The sequence below is a fragment of the Mustela erminea genome, chromosome 12 (assembly GCF_009829155.1).
Source record: "Mustela erminea isolate mMusErm1 chromosome 12, mMusErm1.Pri, whole genome shotgun sequence".
Classification (NCBI taxonomy): Eukaryota; Metazoa; Chordata; class Mammalia; order Carnivora; family Mustelidae; genus Mustela; species Mustela erminea.
In genome coordinates this window covers 36,487,078-36,510,945 of record NC_045625.1, presented here as the reverse complement: position 1 = coordinate 36,510,945, position 23,868 = coordinate 36,487,078, and the positions used below count along the sequence as shown (strand labels likewise).

At 41.5% G+C, this 23,868-nt stretch overlaps 1 protein-coding gene across 4 annotated transcripts in view; it reads right to left on the bottom strand.

Moving 5' to 3' along the window:
• Positions 1-15,565: 15,565 nt before the first annotated feature.
• FAM205C (family with sequence similarity 205 member C) overlaps positions 15,566-23,868 on the bottom strand; it is an 86,033-nt gene continuing 77,730 nt past the window's right edge. The window contains exons 1-5 of one of the 4 annotated variants that reach the window (XM_032307097.1): positions 21,890-22,102; positions 21,353-21,398; positions 20,761-20,821; positions 19,127-19,611; positions 15,577-16,215 (exon numbers count right to left, since the gene is read on the bottom strand). In XM_032307097.1, the coding sequence (XP_032162988.1) occupies positions 15,749-16,215; positions 19,127-19,611; positions 20,761-20,821; positions 21,353-21,398; positions 21,890-22,033 (1,203 nt within the window). In that variant the 5' untranslated portion in view covers positions 22,034-22,102 and the 3' untranslated portion in view covers positions 15,577-15,748. Of the gene's footprint in view, positions 16,216-19,126; positions 19,612-20,760; positions 20,822-21,352; positions 21,399-21,889; positions 22,103-23,868 lie in introns of those variants that run through there. The other 3 variants (XM_032307099.1, XM_032307098.1, XM_032307100.1) reach the window with 3 other exon arrangements.

The following is a 23,868-nucleotide window of genomic DNA, read 5'->3' as shown; positions in this document are numbered from 1 at the left end:
GTCTTCCTTATATAACTGGTACCTAGGAAGGCAATGGACTTTTGTGTGTGTGTGTGTGTGTGTGTGTGTGTGTGTGTATGTATATTTTTTTAAGATTTTATTTATTTATTTGTCAGGGGATAGAAGGAGAGAGAGCGAGTGAGCACAGGCAGAGAGGCAGGAAGAGGCAGAAGGAGAAGCAGGCTCCCCGCTGAGTAAGGAGCCTGATGCAGGACTCGATCTCAGGACGCCGAGATCATGACCTGAGCCGAAGGCAGCCACTTAACCACCTGAGCCACCCAGGCGTCCCTGGATTTTTGTATATTAACCTTATATCCTACAACCTTGCTATAATTATTACAGTTTTGTCAGTACTTTTGGTTTTTCTACATACACATTCATGTCATCTTTGAGCAAAGATAGTTTGCTTTCTTCCTTCCCAGTCTGTATACCTTTCATTTCCTTTTTGTGTCTTATTACATTAGCTGGAACTCTCCAGACATTTGTTTTTAGCAGAGAACCACTTGGTTCTCTGGAAATTCAAGCTGATTTTGCTAATTTCTCAAATATTTCATGTGCACATGTTGGATATTTGAGAACACTCACTTTTAATCAAGGTGTCTTTTTTATCCATTTTAAATTTTTTTCAAGTTTTACTTTTAAAATTTTAATCCCAGTGTAGTTAACATAATTTACATTGTATATTCATTTCAGGTGTACAGTATAGTGATTCAATAATTCCATATATTACTCAGTGCTTATCAAGAGAAGTATACTCTTAATCCCCTTCACCTATTTCATCCATCCCCCCACCCACCTCCCCTCTGGTAACTATTTGTTCTATACACTTAAGATTCTGGTTTTTGGTTTGTCTCTTTTGCTTTTCCTTGGTTCATTTGTTTTGCTTCTTAAATTCCACATATAAATGAAACCAACGGTATTTGTCTATTTCTGACTGGTTTATTTCCCTCAGGATTATATTCTCTAAATTCATCCATGTTGTTGCAAATGGCAAGATTTCACTCTTTTTATGGTTGAATAGTATTCCATTGTGTATGTATGTATATATATGTATGTGTATTGTATGTATATATGTATATGTATATGTTGATGACATCTTTTTTATCCATTCATCAGTTGATGGACATTTAGGTTGCTTCTGTAATTTGGTTCTTGTAAATAATGTAGCTGTAAATATAGTGGCACATGTATCCCTTTGAATTAGTTTTTGTATTCTTTGGGTAAATACTCAGTAGTGTGATTTCATAGGATCTATTTTTATCTTTTTTTTTTAATTTATTTTTTATTTTCAGCATAACAGTATTCATTATTTTTGCACCACACTCAGTGCTCCATGCAATCCGTGCCCTCTATAATACCCACCACCTGGTACCCCAACCTCCCACCCCCCCCCCCGCCCCTTCAAAACCCTCAGATCGTTTTTCAGAGTCCATAGTCTCTAATGGTTCACCTCCCTTCCAACTTCCCCCAACTCCCTTCTCCTCTCTAACTCCCCATGTTCTCCATGCTATTTGTTACGCTCCACAAATAAGTGAAACCATATGATAATTGACTCTCTCTGTTTGACTTATTTCACTCAGCATAATCTCTTCCAGTCCCGTCCATGTTGCTACAAAAGTTGGGTATTCATCATTTCTGATGGAGACATAATACTCCATAGTGTATTTTTATCTTTTTGAAGAATTTCCTTGTTGTTTTCTCTAGTGACTGTACCAGTTTACCTTCCCACCAATAGTGCAAGAGGGCTTACTTTCAAAACTCTCATTCTTTGCCAGCACTTGTTTCTTGTGTTTTTTATTTTAGCCATTCTGACAGGTGTGAGGTGATACTTTATTGTGGTTTTGATTAGCATTTCCTCAATGATGAATGATGTTGAACACCTTTTCATGTGTCTGTTGGCCATCTGTGTGTTTTCTTCGGAGAAATGTCTGTTCATGTCTTCTGCCTGTTTTTAAATTGGATTATTATTTTTTGGTGTTAAGTTGTATAAATTCACTATATATTTTAAATACTAGCCCTTTATTGACTATGTCATTTTGCAAATATCTTCTCTATTCAGTAGAGTGTCTTTTAGTTTTGGTTGTTTCCTTTACTGTGAAGAAGCTTTTTATTTTGGTATAGAACAATAGTTTATTTTTGCTTTTGTTTTCCTTGCCTCAGGAGGCATATTTAGAAAGATATCAGAGAAATTACTGCCTGTGTTCTCTTGTAGGATTTTTATGGTTTCAGCTCTCATTTTCAGGTCTTTAATCTATTTTGAATTTATTTTTGTATATGGTATAAGAAAGTGGTCCAGTTTTATTATTTTGCATGTAGCTGTCTAATTTTCCCAACACCATCTGATGAAGAGACCAAGGTATCTTTTGTTTATAGGTTTGAACCTCTCTTCCATTAACTATTAAAAACTTTGGCCTCATTCGCTAATCCTAGTTCTCTTGTGAGAACTCACAGTTTACTCTCAAAAATCAAAGCCATATAAATTCAAAATGACTTGGGATCTTGTTTGGATTTTCCTGTTTTCTTTTCAAGGTTCTATTTTATATTTTATGCCTTTAGAGAGGGAAAAGGGTTGTTAAGAAAGGAGCCATCTCAGGTAAAAGGAGCAGAAGTCCTCTTAGAGTCTGTGGTCAGAATTGGAAAGCATTGGGGTATTTGGGTGTTTTTTCTGGGAGGGAGATGTGGGTTTTTTTTTAATTAGTATTTCTTTTACTGGTAGATGTCCACTTTAGTTCATTAAAATTCCTTCAAAGACAGTCTCCCAAAGCCACTATAATGACATGATTAACAATTGAGATAACTTAATAGTGATTCTTGTTATCCTTATAGAGAATAATAGTGGTAGCAGGACTACAGTGTATTAAGAGGTGCCTGTGGTTAATTTGCTGATACAATATTAATGAGTAAGTTCACTTAAAGTGTAACTCTCCTAATTGGTTGGCCTTTGTTCAATAACTCTTACTATGTTGTCTGAAAAAGCCTATAAGAGCTTTTTTTTTTGAAAGAGTTTATTTATTTGACAGACAGAGATCACAAGCAGGCAGAGAAGCAGACAGAGAGAGAGGGAGAAGCAGGCTCCCCGCCGAGCAGAGAGCCCGATGCGGGGCTTGATCCCAGGACCCTGGGATCATGACCTGAGTGGAATGCAGAGGATTTAACCCACTGAGCCACCTAGGTGCCCCTGAAAAAGCCTATAAGAATTAAATGGTTACCACTGATTTTCCTCCAAGGAATAATTCTGTTAAAAAAAAAAGTTTTATTTATTTATTTATTTATTTATTTATTTATTTGTCAGAGAGAGAGAGAGGGAGAGCACAAGCAGGCAGAGTGGCAGGCAGAGGCAGAGAGAGAAGCATGCTCCCCACTGAGCAAGGAGCCTGATATGGGACTCGATCCCAGGACTCTGGGATCATGACCTGAGCCAAAGGCAGTGGCTTAACCAACTGATACACCCAAGTGTCCCAGGAATAATTCTTGAAATTAAAATTTCAAGTATGTTTGTTCTAGGTCTTTGAACAAGTGTTTCCAGTTTTTAAGATATAAACATTTTATGACTGCTCCCTAAAACTTCTGATATAGCTTTTTGGAGGGGGCTTCCCCAAACTATTTAAAAAGCTGGTACTTTGTGTCTTCCCAAGAACAAAGAAAATACTATAAACCTCTGCTCCTTTTTGGTTTATATTACCAAAAAAAAAGGGGGGGATGTGTTTTAATATTTGTCTTACAAATATAAATATGTATATTCTAATTAATATGCTTTTTCAATCCACTCGTTTTCTCCCTCTTCTTGGAGATTCTTACAGACCCTTCCCACCTGCCCAGGATCCATCCAGTTCCACCATTTAAGAATTGTTGCTCTAGACTTTATATTCCTGTTGAGATTGTTTCCACATTTAAAAAAAAATGATTTTATTCACTGGAGAGAGAGAGCAAGAGAGTAGGGGCAGGGAGGAGAGGGAGAAGCAGGCTCCCCGCTGAGCAGGGAGCCCAACGTGGGGCTTAATCCCAGGACCCTGGGATCACAACCTGAGCCAAAGGCAGATGCTTAACCAACTGAGCCACCCAGGTGCCCTTATTTCCATATTTAAATCACTAAAAACAGTGCTCCAATAAATATTCTTTTTTTTATATATATTCACAGGTCTAAAAGGATCAGCCTTTCATAGAGTACAGGTTTTTTTTCAGTCAAAGATATATTAGTAGCTGTCCATCTCTGTTAGACCTTCCAACCACACAGACTCTTAAGATAAGCTTGAGAATTCTGTTCTTGCACAGCAGAAGTCAAGGGGAAAGCTTACCTTATACTCTACAATGTTGTCCTTGTCTTTTAGAGGTAACCATCTTTAAATCAAGATAAAAATGTGGTTCTGTAATCAAAAATGTAAAATTATCCTAAGGCTGTGTTTCTCAAATTGTAGGTCCAGACTCATTGGGAAGTCACAAAAATCATCTGAGAGAGTCACTATCAGGATTGTTTTAATGGAATAGATAAAAAAGGATAGAAAATATCAGGGAATGCAGCCATCAAAAGAAATGAAATCTTGCCATTTGCTATGACATGGATGGAACTAGAGGGTATCATGCTTAGCGAAATAAGTCAATCAGAGAAAGACAACTATCATATGATCTCCCTGATACGAGGAAGTGGAGATGCAACATGGGGGGTTAAGGGGGTAGGAGAAGAATAAATGAAACAAGATGGGATTGGGAGGGAGATAAACCATAAGTGGCTCTTAATCTCACAAAACAAACTGAGGGTTGCTGAGGGGAGGAGGATTGGGAGAAGGGGGGTGGGGTTATGGACATTGGGGAGGGTATGTGCTATGGTGAGTGCTGTGAAGTATGTAAACCTGGCGATTCACAGACCTGTACCCCTGGGGATAAAAATATATTATATGTTTATAAAAAATTTTTTTAAAAAGAAAAAAATAATAAAGAAAAAAGAAAATATCAGGGAACATCACATGTAGTAAAAGTAGGATTATTTCACAAAACTTTGGGTTCAGTTCTAGATCTATGAACACATGTTTATAACTCTGTATTACAGCTATATTTCTTGCTATAGGTCACAATAAAAAAATGATAGAACACCTTTGTGGCTCAGTTGATTAAGTATCTGACTCCTGATTTCAGCTCAGGTCATGATCTCAGGGTCATGAGATTAAACCCCACATCGGGCTCTGTGCTGGGTGTAAAGACTGCTTAAGATTCTCAAGAGAGAAAGAGCGAGAGAGAGAGCGCGCAGGAGGGGCAGAGGGAGAGGGAGAGGGAGAGGGAATCCCAAGCAGACACTATGCTGAGGGCACGATGTAGGGGGGGGGGTCTCAATCCCAGGACCCCAAGACCATAACCTGAGATGAAACCATCTCAGACCATGACCAAGATGAAACCATCTCAGACCATGATCTGAGATGAGTCATATGCTTAACCAATGACATTGCCCAGGTACCCCAATATTCTGCCATTTTTATATCATTTATACTTTCACCCATTCTCTACCACTTTCATTCTATCATCATCATCATCATCATCATCATCATTAATATATGGTTCTTTTTTGGTAATATTTACATACACTAAAGTGTATAATTTTTAACTGTATACTTTTGACAAAAGGATATTACAGTATAGAACATTTCCAACCCCAGAATGTTCCCTTGTATCCTTTTTCAGCCAGTGCCTAGCCTATAAGTAATAATAATTTATGATTTTTTTCACCTTAGTTTTTCTTCTCTAGTGTGTTCTTTTTTGTTATTGCTGAATAGTAATCCATTGTGTGAATGTTAACACTAAGGTTTTCATTTTTTGCTATTGTAAATAAAGCTGCTGTGAATATACCTATACAAAAATAATTCTCTCTCCCCCTCTCCTTCTGCCCTCCACTTGTGCTTGCTTATTCGCTTACTCTCTCCAAAAAACAAAACAAAACAAAAACAAAACAAAACAAAAACAAAACCTGAAATAAAAATCTGAAAGGCTTACCACAAAAGGCTTCTGAGAAAAAGTGTGGCCTTGGAAATAATAATTGATCATGAGGAAGTCCACAATGAAGGACTGTTTTTCAGCTTTTTGTTTTTGTTTTTTTGAGAGAGAGACCAAGTGGAGGGAGGGGCAGAGGAAGAGGGAGAGAGAATCCCAAGCCAACTGCAAGATGAGTGAGGAGCCCATCATGGGGCTCAATGCTAGGACCTTGAGATCATGACCTGAGTCAAAGCCAAGACTTAGTGGCTCAACAGACTGAGCCACCCAGGTGCCCCTCCCCACCTTTTTAAAGATTTATTTATTTTAGAGAAATAAATTAATTTAAATAAATTTAATTTCTTTAAAGAGAAAGAGAGAGAGAGAGAACACACACAGGAGAGTGCACAGCATGGAGAGGCAGAGGGAGTCTCAAGCACACTCTACACTGAGCAGGGAGCCTGACTGGGAATTCGATCTCATGCCCTGAGATCACAACCTGAGCTGAAACCAGTCAGATGCTTAACTGACTGCATCACCTAGGTGCTCCACCCTGCCTTTTTTTTTTTCTTTTTAAGATTTTATTTATTTGACAGGGAGAGAGATCACAAGTAGGCAGAGAGGGCAGGAAGAGAGGGGGAGGGGAAGCTGGCTCCTTGCTGAGCAGAGAGCCTGATGCGGGCTCCATCCATGAGCCGAAGGCAGAGGCTTAACCCATTAAACCACCCTGCCTTTTTTTTTTTTTTAAGATTTCTTTATTTGAGAGAGAGTGTATGTGTGAGAGTGCAGGGGAGAGAGGCAGAGCAGATTTTTAAATTAAATTTTTTGTGTATAGTTGACACAAAATACTATATTAGTTTCCAGTATATAGTATAGTGATTCAAGTTTATGCAATGTTCACAAGTATAGGTACCATTTGTCCATATACATCACTATTACAATATCACTGACTGTATTCTTTATGCTGTATCTCCCTCTCCTTTTACCCATTTTGCCCAACAACCCCACCTGTTGCCTTCAGGAAACTATCAGTTTGTTCTCTGTATTTATAGATCTGATTCTGCTTTTTTGTTTATTCATTTTTTTCGATTCCACATATTAGTGAAATCATATGGCATTCAGATAAGCAAAATATAACATATACACAAAGTGGAATATTTAGCAGTAAATATTTCACATAGCATTATGCCCTCTAGATCCATTCATTGTCTCAAATGGCATGATCTCATCCTTTTTATGGCTGTATAATATTCCATTATATACATAAGGGGTGTGTGTGTGTGCTGCATCTTCCTTATCCATTCATCTATTGATAGACATTTAGGTTGCTTCCGTATCTTGGCTATTGGAAATAATGCTGCAGTAAATAAAGGGGTGCATATTTCTTTTTGGATTAATGTTTTCATTTTCTTTGGGTAAATACCCAATAGTAGGAATTATTGGATCTTATAGTATTTCTATTTTTAATTTGTGAGGATCTTCCATACTGTTTTCCACAGTGGCTGTACTAATTTATGTTCCAGATTGTATGTCAGTTTCACATTCTCCTCTCTGGTGTGGTGTGCCTATTCCTCTCATAGGGACCTGCTTTCCCACCTAACCACAGAGCACAGCTGGTGCTCATGAGGCATGTGGACAGTGTCTGGAAACTATAGACCCACCTTCTTAATTCAATAAAATCCTAGGTGAATAGCCTAAAAAATGTTTACACATATGCACACAGTCCTCCCCTGCCCCATGACTGGATTCTAGAGAGAATCCTGGCTGCATGCTCCGATTAAGTCCATGGATGTTTTAAACCAGTTGAAAAAAAGTATGAGTATGCTAGATGTTATGACAAAATGGGAACTCTGTGATATCTCTGTTTCAGTACTCACTGATAGATAGGGAAACTGAAACTCAAAGTGGTAAAATTTTGTCTTCTGGGTCACAGAGTGCTATATGTAAAACTAAAAGAAGCTACCTTGTTGCCAAATCTGGGATTTTAAAATTATATAATAAAGTTTGTAATTAATTTGCAATGTAAAAATCAGAAAACACAAATTAACAAAAGATGAAAAATGGAAACATATTTTTTTTCTTTCAAGTATGAGATTATGAGAAAATCCATATGACCTTGATGATGACTTCTTAGATGCATCATCAAGAGCAAAATCTGCGAAAAAAATTAACCTGGACTGCATTAAAACTAAAAACTTCTTTCCAAAAGACACTGCTAAGAGAATGAAAAAGCAAGCCACACTTGGAGAAAATTTGTGTTAAAGACATAACTGATAAAGGACTGATATCCAAAATATACAAAAAAATTATTAAAACTCAACAATAAGAATTTTAAAAATGGTCAAAAGACTTGAGCCCTTCACCAAAAGAAGATGCAGAAAGATATTCAACATTATATGTCATTAGAGAATTGAAAATTAAAACCACTATGAGATACCACTACATAGTTGTTAGAATGGCCAAAATCCAGAACACTAACCATGAATGCTAGTGAGGATGTGGACCAATAAGATCTCTCGTTCATTGTTGGTGGAAATGCAAAATGCTGTTGTAGAAAACAATTTGGTAGCATTTTCTCTAAAAGTTAAACACAGAATTACCATATGATTCAACAATTCCACTTCCACTTCTATCCAAAGAAACAGACAGCCAGGACACAAATGTTCCTAGCAGCTTTTCTCACAGTAGCTACAAAAGGAAAGAATCCAAGTTGCCCATCAATGGGTAAATGGATAAGCAAAATATAACATAAATACAATGTGGAATATTTAGCAATAAAAAGAAATTAAATTCTGATACACGTACAATATAGATGAAACTTGAACACATTATGTCAGATGCAAATAAGCCAGACACAGGGGTGCCTGATTGGCCCAGTGGTTTGGGCCTTTGCCTTTGGCTCCAGTCATGATCTCAGGGTCCTGGGATCGAGCCCCACATCAGGCTTTCTGCTCAGCGGGGAGTCTGCTTCCCTCTCTCTCTCTTTCTGGCTGCCTCTCTGCCTACTTGTGATCTCTCTGTCAAATAAATAAAATCTTTAAAAAAATGTTTATAGCAGCAATGGCCACGGTCGGCAAACTGTGGAAAGAACCATGATGCCCTTCAACAGATGGATGGATAAGGAAGATGTAGTCCATATACACTATGGAGTATTATGCCTCCATCAGAAAGGACGAATACCCAACTTTCGTAGCAACATGGATGGGACTGGAAGAGATTATGCTGAGTGAAATAAGTCAAGCAGAAAGAGTCAATTATCATATGGTTTCACTTATTTGTGGAGCATGGAGGACATGGGGAGATAGAGAGGAGAAGAGTTAGGGGAAATTGGAAGGGGAGGAGAACCATGAGAGACTATGGACTCTGAAAAACAATCTGAGGGTTTTGAAGGGGCGGGGGGTGGGAGGTAGAGGTACCAGGTGGTGAGTATTATAGAGGGCACAGATTGCATGGAGCACTGGGTGTGGTGCAAAAATAATGAATACTGTTATGCTGAAAATAAAAAATAAATTAAAAAAAAATAAGCCAGACACAAAAGGACAGATATTGCATGATTTCTCTTATATGAAGTAACTAAAATAAGGAAATTGATAGAGACAGAAAATAGAAGTTACCAGGCACTGGGGTGGGTGGGGAGGAAGTTGGGGGTTATTGTTTAATGAGTACAGAGTTTCTGTTTGGGTTGATGAAAAAGTTTTAGAAATAGTGATGATGGTTATACAACACTGAATGTACTTAATGCTACTGAATTATACACTTAAAAATGGTTAAAATAGGGGCACCTGGGTGGCTCAGTGGGTTAAAGCCTCTGCCTTCAGCTCGGGTCATGATCCCAGGGTCCTGGGATTGAGCCCTGAGTCGGGCTCTCTGCTCTGTGGGGAGCCTGCTTCCTCCTCTCTCTCTCTGCCTGCCTCTCTGCCTACTTGTGATCTGTCAAATAAATAAATAAATATTTTTAAAAAATGGTTAAAATAGGGGCCTGGGTGGCTCAGTGGGTTAAAGCCTCTGCCTTTAGCTCAGGTCATCGTCCCAGGGTCCTGGGATTGAGCCCTGCATTGGGCTCCCTGCTTGGTGAGAAGCCTGCTTCTCCCTCTCCCACTCCCCCTGCTTGTATTCCCTCTCTGTGGGAACGGCATCTTTCAAATAAATAAAATCTTTTTAAAATTTTTTAAATGATTAAAATAGTAAATTTCATGTTATATGTATATTTTACCACAGTTTTAAAAAGGAGCAGCAATGGCCATGGTGACCAAACTGTGGAAAGAACCAAGATACCCTTCAACGGACAAATGGATAAGGAAGATGTGGTCCATATACACTACAGAGTATCATGCCTCCATCAGAAATGACGAATACCCAACTTTTGTAGCAACATGGATGGGACTGGAAGAGATTATGCTGAGTGAAATAAGTCAAGCAGAGAGAGTCAATTATCATATGGTTTCACTTATTTGTGGAGCATAACAAATAGCATGGAGAACATGGGGAGTTAGAGAGGAGAAGGGAGTTAGGGGAAATTGGAAGGGGAGGTGAACCATGAGAGACTATGGACTCTGAAAAACAATCTGAAGGGTTTGAAGGGGTAGGGGGTGGGAGGTTGGGGGAACCAGGTGGTGGGTATTATGGAGGGCACGGATTGCATGGAGCACTGGGTGCGGTGCAAAAACAATGAATACTGTTAACGCTGAAAAGAAACAAAAATTTTTTAAAAAAAGAAACATTAAAAAAATAAAAGGATCAGAGGTTGCCAAGGGTTTGGAGGAAGGGAAATAGGAATGAATAAGTGGAATACACAGAATTCTTAGGGCACAGAAACTATTCTGTATGATACCTTAATGGTAGATACACATCATTATACATTGGTTAAAACCTATAGCATGTATAATACAAAGAATGAAACCTAATGTAAACTATGAACCTTGGTTAATAATCATGTATCAATATTGGCTCATCAATTTTAATTTACCACACTAAATGCAAAATGTTAAAAGAAGGGAAACTGTATGTGGTCAAGGGTGGAGATATATGGGAATTCCCTGTACCTGCCGCTCAATATTTCTGCAAACATAAAACTGCTCTAAAAATAAAAACTGGGTGTGATGTATAAACAATGAATCTTGGAACACGGAAAAAATAAAGTTAAAAAATAAAAATAAAATCTGTAATTTAAAAAAAAATGAGATTGTAATATGATTATTTCTATAACTTGCTTTTTTTCACTACTATGTTCATATATTACTACCATCCTGCCAGGGATTCAGCCTGGACACAGAAGAGCAAGTATAAGGTGGCAATGGGAAGTTAGGCCAAAATAGAGATGAGGCTGTGGAAAGGAGGATGAGATTCAGAGGATGTGAGAATTTAGGGACAAGGCACATTTTACCCAAAGACCTACAGAGTAGGGAGACTAGAATTTTGAGTGGATAAGCAAAGATAACTGAGTCCTTGCCTCAAAGCATCTCTAACAGGTTAGGAATTTGAGTAGGGCAGGAGTTTCAACTCATGTTCATAGCAAGACAGAACTGAGCAAGAGCAAGGAAATGAAGTCTCACACACTTACTCCTGTGCTCAGAACATTCTATGACCTCCCTGCCACAGTGGAGGGAAGCAGGAACAAAAGTCTAGCTGTTATGGTCAGCTGTTTGAAACTTCTGTGATAGGAATCTACTGGGGGCAGGTAGGAGACTGAGGGGGACCATGGGAAGGACCTGCTCCACTTAAGCCAGGATGTGTGCACATTAACCTTGGCTTTTCTCCTGATGCTGCTGTGACCCTTCTGAGTCACATTCCTTCTCCTGGGCATCCTCCTACATGGCTCTCTGCCCAACTCCTACCAGGCCGTGAGGATGTGCCTGTCGCAGGACCTCCTATGATCTCTGGGGATGCTTTAGGAAAACACCTGGAGGGTGTTGGCTCAGCAGGCTTGGGCCTTGTGCCTCCTCACCCTGAGGGCCACAACAGGGGCTGGGACGCCATCCATTAGGCATAAAATCATCATTCAGAGGAGGAAGACATTCATGCTTTCTTCCCACCCTGGCTTTTCTGCATCTTGTGAGCAGTGGACACATTAGGTCCTGTCAGTGGAAGACAGTCCTGCCACCACCTCTTGGTTTGATGGGATACTGAGTCATCCGGGATTTCCTTACCAATCAGTGGAGCAGGAGTGTCCTATAGTCCCCCATACCACATCATAGGGAGATTAGAGCACTTCCTGCACTTCCTTTAGCTCTTGGCTCCTGTGTGGTAGGTCAGAAGGTGGGAATGCAGAGGTACCACCTTCTGTCCAAAACATAGATCCATATCTTCCACTCAGGGCAGCTTCTGTCTTTCTATGTGTGGTATGTCTGGTATGTGTGATTCTGTGGGAGAGGGACACAGGGAATCAGAAGTTCACTTATGAGATGAATGTTGCACATCCATGTATTTATTTTGATTAGCCAATTTGGGCATGTGAGACTATCCACCCAGGAGATCACGATCTGCATAAAGGCAAGGCCTGTGTCTTGGTGACTGTTATGCTTGCCATAGGCCTATGTCTTGGTGACTGTTATGCTTGCCATAGTTTCTGTAACACAGTACATACTCAAATATTTTAAATGTTGAATGTAAGATGTCTTTCAAGGTCACTTTTATTGTGACAACTTTTTTGAGACCTCAGGGTTCTCCTTATCTGCTGAGTACCTCCTTCGGGGACAGGACCCCATATATCATAGCACTCATCATACCAATGTAATAATTTTTCTGTCTCTCTGGCCTAGTCACATGGTTTATGGTTTTAAATACATCTATATATCTATCTACCTATCTATCTATATCATCACCATCACCACCACCACCACCACCACCATCATCATCATCATCATCATCTATGTATATCATCATCATCATCATCATCATCTATGTATATCTATTTATCTAGTTGTCTGTCTGCCTAAAACCTGGGCACTTCCATGAATTCCAGGATCATATGCTCAAATTGTCTAATCAATATATACACTTGAATGTTCAGTATCTATCTCTATGTAAACGTGAACTCCTAATTGAACACAATTTTAAAAAATTAAAAGAAAGTGAAGTCCTGATTACCACTCCCCCCATCCAATCACACATATCACTCTGCTCCAGTCCTAGCATTTCTCATATCAGTTAATGGTAACTCCATATTGCCAGAAGATTGGGCCAGAAACATTGGCATTATCCTTGATTTTTTATTTTTCCTAACTGTCCACATCCAATGTATCAGCAAGTGGATATCAGTATCCTATTGTCTGTACCTCAAAATGAATCCAGCATCTAAACACTTCTAGCCCTTCTGCTAAGATTACTGGAATAATCTCATAACTAATCTCCTTGTGTCTCTCCAACTCTATATCCCCAACACTGCTGTTAGCAACTCAGCCTAAGTGACTTTTTAAAACACAAGGGAGATCTAAGCAGATCCTCTAACAGCAACTTCCATTTACTCAAAAATCAAAAGACTTTGCAGTGATCTTTTAGGCCTTACCCCATTTGGCTCCTTTACTGCTCTGACTTTGTCCACCATTACTTTCCCCCTAACTCTGCTTTGGGCTCACTGTGCTTCTTCCTTGGAATAGCTCAGGCATATTCCAGCCTCCAGACTATTCATGTTTGACATGAAAGTTCCTCAGTTATCCATGTCTGACATGAAATTTCCTCAGTTACGTATGTGATTTACTCTCTCACCTCTCTCTAGTCCATGCCTATATTTTTAAAAATGGTGTTTATTTGTCAGAGAGAAAGAGAGAGTGTGTGAGCGTGCAAGCAGGGGGAGCAGCAGGCAGAGGGAGAAGCGGGCTCCCTGTGAGCAAGGAATCTGATGAGTGACTCAATCCCAGGATCCTGGGATCATGAGTTGAGCCAAAGGCAAGTGCTTAGCTGACTGAGCCACCCAAGCATCCCATATGCCCACATTTTGGGAAAAAAAAAATTTTATTTATTTATTTATTTGAGAGAAGGGCGGATAGTGACAGCATGAGTGGAGAAGAGGGGGAGAAAAAGGCTCTCCACTGAGCAGGGAGTCCAATGCATCTAGGGGCTCTATCCCAGGACCCTGGGATCATGACCTGAGCCAAAGGACACACAGGTACACCCATGCCCACATTTTTTTGTGAGACTTGCCCTGAAATCCCTATTTTAAACTGCACCCCACTTAAATCTTCCCCAAACTTCTTACCTCTTACGTATTTGGTCACCTTCTACATATTGCATTTTTTACTTATGCTTCTTTTAAAAACTATTTTATTTATTTGACAGAGAGAGAGAGAGCACAGCAGGGGGAGCAGCAGAGGGAGAGGAAGAGGGAGAAGCAGGCCTCCTGCTGAGCAGGGAGCCCAATGTGGGGCTCTATCTATATCTGGGATCATGACCTGAGCCAAAGGCAGATGCTTAACCGATTGAGCCACCCAGAAGCCCCTACTTATGCTTCTTTTCTCTCCCTCCCTAGTGTACCATCAACATAAGCTCATTGAAGACATTGTTTTTTCCTCTTTTGTCCATTGCTGTATACTCAGTGCTTATACAAGTGTGTGGCCTATAGTAGGTGCTCAGTATTAGTTGAAGAAATGAAAAAAATGCATGAGTGAATGCCATCCATTCCCCAGCTTGGCAATCTCATTCTGATCCCTCAAGTTTTAATATGCTTTTGATTATTATAAGCACTTCTCCAGCAAGTTACTATTCTCTTACATAGCATGTCCATTTGTTTGACACCATACATTTGCACAATTTGTACACTCAGGCTGCAGGAAACCCAGAGACTCTCCACTTCCTTCCTGGAAACTTCTTGTTCACCACTTCTAAGAAAATTTCCATGAACCCCCTCCCCCTACCACATTAGTTTAAGTGCCCTCCTGTGTATTTTCACCTACCTCCTCTAACCCGTCCTTATCAAAGTGCTTTAGTAGCTTTTTATTTGACTGTCTACTCCATGAGTCTATAAGCTCAATGGAGGAAGGCCTGTTGGTCATTGTTGTGCTCCTAGTGTCTGGCATAGTACTGGCAATAGTGTTTGAATATTTGAACTATTGAATGTTAAGACTCAGGTCAAAGTCATTTTTATTGTGATCTTTTTGGGAACCTTCTCTTCAACTGATCTTCATTCTAGGAGGCATTTATTCCATGCAGCTGAAAGGCAATGGGGGTCAAACTGGCAACAGGCTGCAGCAGACTCCCAGATGATTAGTCCTTTTAAAGATCTAATCAGTAATAACAGCGTTCAGAGAGGGTAGAGTCTATCATTTGCTTCTGACACATGTCACATTACCTGTATGCTTTTGTGTTTATCAAGGATGAGCAATGTGACACTCCTGTAAAAAACCTCCCTTCAGACTCTAGGCATATAAAGAAGTTATTGCTGAATTGTGCCTATGGGCCAAAAATGCACTAGATTCCTGGGTGCTACTTCTTATACTATTCTCATGTCCACATTGCTCCTATAGGGCTCATAGATGCCACAGGAAGACATGATAGAAATCAAGCCTGATGCACCTTCCATGCACCTTGGACAAGGGTCTTCCTTCTTTGCTGAAGTCTCCCAATCCATAGTTCAGATTGGGACTGAAAGAGTTGTATGGAAAATGCTGATCTATTTGAAATACATATTTAAGCTCCTATTCTGTATGTCAAGTATTATATACCTTCTTTACTCTCTATATCACACACAAACTTAGAAATAAGGAAGCAGAAACAGAGGGTTCTTTGCTTAGAGGTATAGAGTATATTTGGAGAGGGTCCTGCCTCACCTGCACATTAACAGAAATGATGACAGCCTTTTTCATGGGCATGCAGAGGATTGGGAACCTATGAACTCCTTTTTCCTGGACTGGGTATTCTCTTTGTGTAGATCAGTGCCTTCTGCTGAGGTGAGAGCTGAGAAGTGGGATGGATTTTCTAGTTGAGTGGCACAAGTCAGCTGAGGACAGTGCTTGGAGCCATCTCGGGAAGGGCACAGGAACCAGGAGTGTCTGGGCTGAAGGGATTGTTCCTTGAGTTCATTGTCCAGAGACTGGGGGGCATCAAAGAAGGTCATGCCCTCCTCCTCTGTTTTCTTCTCCAACTTGGCTCCTCTCACAGGGTGTCCAGTCGGGGATGGAGTCTTCTCAACCTTTTTTGTCATGGTTTTGGGCACTGTTTCATCCTTAGAGAGGAGAATGGATTCTTTATGCCCTTGACCTTTCATCTCAGGATTAATCCAGTGTGGAAAGTGCTTCACCTTATCTTCCAAGCCAGCTTCTGCAGCTTCTGGAAGAATGAGATCTTGTGAATATGGGCTGCTTTTACTAGACCCTGTAGCTTTCGACCCTAGAAAGTGTGGCCCTATAAATTTTGGCCCTGCAAAGTTAGGATCTCAAAAATGTGGTCACTTTAAATGCTGGACTTAACAGTTTGCTTCAGCAAATAATTACCCAGTAAATTGGCCCTCCTGTAAGGTCTGGCCCATTAAGCTCTGGGACTCTAGTTTTGGCATTCTGAGGAATCCTTATTTGGATGAGGTCATTCAGCCTGCTTTAACAGCCTTGCAGACCATTCTCATCTGGCCTTTTGACCCAAGGAATCCTAGGGGATACTCTAGGAACTCAAAGTGAAGGGGAAACTTGTGAAGGTGCTGACAGGGATAAGTCAGCTGAGAGGATAGAAATAGTGGCTCTGCAGATCCAGACAGATCCTTACTAGTTCCAACTCACTCAAGGAAGCTATCTTGACCTAACTAAAATCCTACCTGAGAAAGATCCTGGAGATACATTTGGGAAGTTAGGGGCACTAAGAGTTCTATTTATAAGTGTCCCTCCTGGCCTCAGCAGAGTAGATGTTCTCTCTGGCTAGGGAGAGCTTCAAAACTGAACCCCCCTTGTCTGTGATTCTCTGTTGCCTTAAGTCTTCCTGGATCCTTTGTTCTCTCTGCTGGGGTAGGGAGTTGTGCTCACCTTTGCAGGGATAAGTGTTCCAGGGCTCCTCCAGGCTGAGTTTGTTCACGTGACCTCCAGGTGAATGCAAAGCATCTGGGCCCCTGTTGTGTCGCCAGTGGGTTGTGAGATCTTGGAAGCCCGTTGGGACTAGCCTGCTTTTGGTTCTCCTGCACTGCCTTAGTTTATCTGCAAGCTATTCTTTAAGGTGGAACATTCTAGAGCCCATGGGATGATGCCTGGTGGGATGGGGAGATCCTGGAGCAATGTTTTTCCTTGCTTGTTTAGACTCTGAAAGGACTTCTAGATATTCCTTGGGACAGCCACAATTTGTTCCTGGACTCCTTTTTCTTTATAAGACTTCCCAAATGTATCTACAGGAATTTTTCAGATTAAAATTAAGTTTGGTCAAGATGGATATCTTGAGTGAACAGGGGGCAGCAATATGTCTGGCTCTTTAGAGGCACCATCTCCATTTACCTATACTTCAACCTGGAATGCTTATATATTGTCAGAACAAGTCTCACTGGCATCTTGAAAACCTGGCCCAGGACTTATACATTGATGTTTAGATGATATTGAGCCATAGGTTATACTGGGCCCTCAAAAGCCCCAGGCACATCTCTGTGAATCCAGATTGGCCAGTGATTTCTGTGGTCATGGCCTTGGAGAAAGCCACATAATAAAAAGCTGGCAGCCCTGACAGTAAGGCCAAAACTTGTCTCCAGTTTCTCAGTGGCCCCGTGGGAAGATACCCAGGCAGGTGCTGACCAGAATGATCAGTGACAGCATCAAGTGGGGCTTGTTGCTGCTGGTCAAGGCCTATCAGTGTTGAGGATGTGGCTTCCTGATCCATGTAGGGGCTGACAGCTACCACTACATCTAGAGACTTTCTTTCTGAGCACAAGGGAACCAAGCTATTGTCAGGGCCCTTGGAATGCTGCAGGCCCAATGATTTCTAGTCCCAACAGCTGCAAATGTGAACAGTAATAATGCCCAGCAGTTTTCCCCACACCTGTAGTCACCATACCTCTGCAACAGTGCCTTAGCCTGGGCAAGCAACTGTGGACTGGCCCTGCTGCCACAGTGGATAAAAACAACTCACTATCTCCACTGGCCTCTAGGTCTGCAAGCTAGGGGACACTCACACTGGTCAGTGTGCTGCTCTGGGGCAGGGGCTGCTGGTCAGGAGGAGATAGGAGCAACTGTTTGGACTGCTGGATCTTTTGGGGCAGGCCCTTGCAATAGTGAATCAATTTGCTAAATCAACAACTTCTCAAAGTAGAACTCAAGCAGCTTTGGGCATGTTCCAGGGAAACATCACCTCCCTCTTGCAGACTGAAAGGGGTTTCTCCTAACAGGTAGGCCCCTGGGGACAAGCGGAACCATGTCTCAGGGCTTATTTTGTATGGTTCTCTGCACCTACAGAGATTTCTGGGCAACGGCTGGCAAGCCCCACTGAAGATATAGCTGCCTTTGCAGCTGGTGCTGCTCTAAGTCTTCACACTTGGCCAGAGGAGGAAATGAGATATTGAAATGGGTTCGTTGTTAGTCAGATGGAGAAGCCCAAATTTGGGAATGTGGAAAGAAGGTGGGGCTAACTTAGGTGAAGGAAATTTTAGACAGTAGAGAGATTATGAAGAAATTCTTTAAGAATAAGGGGACTGGGCTTCCCTTTTGTGGAGAGATCTTTATGGGGAGACTGAGGACTCATTGTGCAGAAAAGAGGAACCACAGAAAGGTAGCTATGTTTCTGCTGCAGATAGCACACTGCGGCCTCAGTAGGTCCTCCAGGCAATGGATAGAGACCACTTAGAAATTGAAATGTAGTAGAGGGTAGAGCCAGAGCTATGGAGTTTGGGATTTGCTTGCAGTGGTATTTGCTCTGGGTTCATAGTGGATCCTTCTATAAACCAGAAAGTTTGGGTGGAATGGCTCAACTCTCATGAACCCAGGATCAGGAAGATACCCCATATTTTCAATAGCGGCCTTAGAGGTAGCATTATGATTAAAGAAATGATTGGTTTTTTTCCTCCCAGGCTTGGAAAGTATCTGAGGCTATGTGTTATAAGCTGTCAGAGGAACTCTTCTAAAGATCTTGGAAGCTCTCAGGTATAGAAATGCATGCATTTATATACGTGTACTTAAGGATTGGGGAAATAGGCACATGCAAGGCAATGGGGTGTTTCAGGTTCATGAGTTCTGAATTCAGGGAAAGAAAGAGAATCAGATATTCAAGGGCAGCTGACCTTGTTTTTCCAGCACACATTCAGAGTGGCTCTTCCTCTTGTCCTCCTGATTCACAGGAATCCTAGGCTCCTCACTTGAAGAAGACCGAGCTCCTGCATCCCTGGACACATCTGGCACTTCAGATCCCTTCCTTCGCTGAAGGAGTTCAGCCTGGTGATCTTGGAGGCTGACACTGGTTGATTGGGCAGCTGACTGTGTTAAGGATTTCTGATCCGTTAATTGTAACTTTGTGGGGGTTACAGATGGAAGTGAAAGATCTTTGGAGAGCAGGGAACCCTGACTCTGCTCCAAAGAGAGACTAGACATGGACAAAATCTCCAGGCAAGAGGAGCCCTGCGATGGCCCCGATGAAGGGGGAGAGATCAGGGTGTTCTCACCCGCCAGCAACTGCTGAATCTCTAGAGCCACAGCATTGCAGATGGGGCAGGAAGGATCTGCACACAGGAGCCGCCTCACACTTCCCTCCTTAGGAAGCCAGCCCTGGCTGGGAAGGGAAGATGGCAACAGTTACTGATGGAGTGACAACTGCCTCTTTGTTTGTTTGGCTTGGTTTGCTTTTTTAAATAGGCTCCACACCTAGCATGGAGCTCAGAGCAGAGCTTGAACTCAGAACCCTGAGATTAAGACCCAAGCTGACAGCAAGAGTGAGATACTTAACCGTCTGAGCCACCCAGGCATCCCAACACCTGCCTCTTTGAATATGTGTGGCCTGGAGATTTGGTCCACCCTCCCATAGTCCTGGGAGCCTTTGGGCCTATATCCCCAGGGTGTTTATCCACCCCTCTTTTCCTCCTAGGAAAATGCTATAGTTATGTTGGACTGGGCTGGGCTGAGGGTCTGGAGCTTGTTGGGCAAGGTCTCAGACAATCCATGGAAATGCAGGGCCACGAGAGACTAGGAGGTGGGGTACATTCTCTGTTGATCTATGTTGAGAAGCTGAACCAGGAAAAAGGAACAAGGCAGAAGTGGGCAGCCAATGGTTAGCTGATGGGGCATCACCAGGAACATCACCAGGGAGAACGGAGAGTCAGACTCATCTGGGATTAAGAAGGCCATAGTCTGGCATTCATATTCCTAAACTGTGGAAAATGAGGTCTTTGTGGGAACTCCACATTCTGGGGATTATGGAGTGTCCTAGCTCCTATACATAGCATCTCTTGAGAGCTAGTCCCATTCCTGGAGCTTTTAAGAGGATGACAGGCTCGTTTCTGAGGGCTGTCCCAGGAGTTGGCCTCCCTGAAGACAAAACCATGGAGCTAATATCAGCAGGTTCCAGGGGTCTGCCCTTGGATAGTTGTAACTATAAAGGGAATATGGCATGGTCATTTATTTGTGCAGGCATTTGCCTATTCTCTTGACTGGATAACTTGTCTGTGGCTGAGTGCAAACTCATGTAGCATCTTCAGTGAATTACATAGTAGTGAAATCCTCAATTTCAGGACCACTAGACTCCTCCTACCTGAGACACCTGATCCCCCTCTGCCCTGGCAACCCTCTCAACCAGTCTTCACCATCCACTGTGTCTGACTCCCTCCCAGACATTATCCCTCTTCTCCTCCCTGCCCCAGGCCAAGCAGAGAAATCATCACAGGCCAGGCTGAGAGTTTGGAGACCACAAAGAAGAAGGGATCACCTTTTCATGATAGACAGCAGCTCCCACGGCTTCTCAGTTTCTTCTCGGGAATGTTTCCTAGCTGAAAAAACACAACAGTGTTACAAGAAATGAGAGGATGTAGGGATATCCTATAGGAAGCTGAAGGCCTTGAGTAAGAGCAGATTGAAAACCCCAAGAGTCAATGCTCTAAGGCATGTCTGTGTACAACTTAACCCATTGCAACATGCTGTCCTGGACCCAATTTCACTTGATCATCACAACCACACTGTGAGTGAGGCAGGATCATGAGACTCCCATTTCCTGGATCATGGACTGAGACATGAGGTGACTTCCACGGGGTGGTAAAACTATTAAAAAAAAAAAAAAAAGGCTTCTGTCCTACTTCCTCATTCTTCATTCCCAGGGGCAGGTGTAAGGTAGAGAATTTTGGGCCATTCCTAGGCTCTGATTTCCCACCCAAGAAAGTCTTCTGGGAGAATTTGTCAGCTGGGGCAATAGGAGCCTTCAGTGGTTAGAGCACCTGGCTACTTGTTCCAGGGGTCAGAGTGTGTCAGGAATCAGAGAATCTTGCCCATAGAGAGGGGAGTCCAAGGAGAAACTAGGACTTTACCTCTTGATGTTCTATCTTTAGCCCTTTGTTTGACTCTCCGGTGACGCTTGAAAACAAGAAAGTTAAGAGTATTAAGTTGGGGTACCTTTTACTTTTTGTCTCTAAATGAGACAAAATCTGTAAATATTTCCCAAACTTTTTCTATATTCCAATTTTATATACTCTCCTACCATTCTTTTCCCTACTCTATCTTTTTCACCCATCATTTCCCTTCTCTTATTACTAATTCATTTTAAGGCTCTACTATACTATATACCTCTACCCCACTCCCTGAACAAGTTCTGTGGGGATATCAGAATGAGACAGGAGAAAATATGAGCAGATTAAAGGATAAGAGGTCTAGAAGCCAAAGCATTTTAGCTACCCAAGGTCCTGAATGTCTCCCAACCAGAAGAATCAACCCAAATTTGGATCTATTAAGGGATCCATGAGGAAACCCCCATAAAAATGTAGGGGTCAGGGTAACAGGAGAAAGTAAGAGGATGAAATCTTGTTTGAAGCTTAATCAGTTTAGTTATGGTAATTGTGTTTCCCTACCCGGCAACAGCTCCTGTTAGGTCCCAACCTTAATTCTTGGTGGCTCTTTTTCACTTGCCAAATAATTAATGCAATAATAATGATGGAGCCATAAGTGTATAAGGGATATCCAACATCCCACAGAAGAAAGGTAGGGGTCAACATAATCTAAACCTCACTAGCCATCCCTCTTCCTAGGCTTTCAGGGACTTGGAACTTAATGCCTCCAAATTCTAGACCTTGTCATCTCTGCCTCACAGAAGATGGAACCAGATCACTAGACTACATCACAAAGCTCTCCTATTTCAAAAGGCATGTAGAGCATCACAGACCTTTATTTGTCTGGGAGAAGCTCATGTGATGCAGTGTTCAGATGAAGTATCTGGTTGTCTGTATGAGTTGCAGAGCTTGGGCCCTAGAGGTGCCAAGGTCACCGGCAGCATATATCTTTTCATGTATTCCCTATAATCTTATGGCTTAGGTCTCTTCTTAAGACAACAGTCTGGCATCTATCCTAAGATAAGTTAGTCTTCATGTACACAGCATGCCCTATAAGAGAAAGAGAGAGAGTGGCTAGGTCAGAGGAACCCTATGTTACATCACATATACTGGAAAGATAACTAAAAAACACACAAGAGGCTAGGACATGCGTTGTCTTGTTAACTATTAGAAAATGAGGATTTGGGGTACCTGGGTGGCTCAGTTGGTTAAACAACTGCTTTCAGCTTAGGTCATGATCCTGGAGTCCTGGGATCGAGTCCCGAGTCAGGCTCCCTGCTTGGCAGGGAGTCTGCTTCTCCCTCTGACCCTCCCCCTTCTCATGCTCTCTCTCTCTCTCAAACAAACAAAAATCTAAAAAAAAAAAAAACCAAAAAAAAACCAGGATTTTGATGTTACAAGCAATTGGTGGTCAGTATTAAGAGCCTCAAGAAGAGTGGGATTATGGACATTGGGGAGGGTATGTGCCATGGTTAGTGCTGTGAAGTGTGTAAACCTGGCGATTCACAGACCTGTACCCCTGGGGCTAATAATACATTATATGTTTATAAAAAAATATTTTTAAAAAGAGGTTCAAGAAGAAGATCATGCCTGATATGTCAAGGAAAGGATATAGCTCTTGTCTTTTAAAATAACTTTCTAGAATTAAAGAAAGGTTCCTCCCAGTTTATGGTCAAGCTTGGGATGGGTGGGAAAAGACTGTAAATACTGCCTTCCATGAGGCACATAAATGAGGCTCTCTTCTGGAGCTTGATTTTCCAGAATAGCTCTACAGATCTTTCAGCATCCTGCCTATTCTGGAGATGAGTCACTGGCAACATTTCTGATTAAGGAATACAAACTTGTGGTTCTTTGGCTCAATCCAACATGTTTGGAATGTTTGGCTAAATGTTTTATGAAGTCTGAATTTGAATACCTTTAGGCAGGGCAAGCTTTTTCCTGTCCAACCTCAGTTACCCACCACTCTTATGTCCACAGATTCACATATTAATGTTAACTTCATGGCCCTTGTCGACATTGTGAGATGCCTCCAACACCCTAGGACTCCGGAAATTCCTTAAATTCTTGCCCTGATAAGAGAGGTCTCATACCCCAAAATTCTTAGGCCGAAAATCTCTGAAAGTGCTACTTGGTCCTTCCTCCAGCATCCAGTCTAACACCAGACAGGTGTGATGAGCATTCAATCTGAGTTCATCCTTAAGCTAGGCAGTATCAAAAGCACAGACACATTTGTGTTGTTACCCGCCTTCTCTCAAGACACTTAACAAACCTAGTTACAAAGATAAAACTAATTCACGTGAATCAAGGCTCAATCTTTCCTCCTTTGGGGAGGAAGGGATTAAGGAGTTATTATTCAGTGGGTACAGAGTTTCTATTTGGGATGTTGAAAGAGTTCTGAAAATGGATAGTGAAGATGACTGCACAACACTGTAAATGTATTAACTATACATTGACACTGAACTATACATTAAAAATAGTTAAAACAGTAAATTTTATGTTAA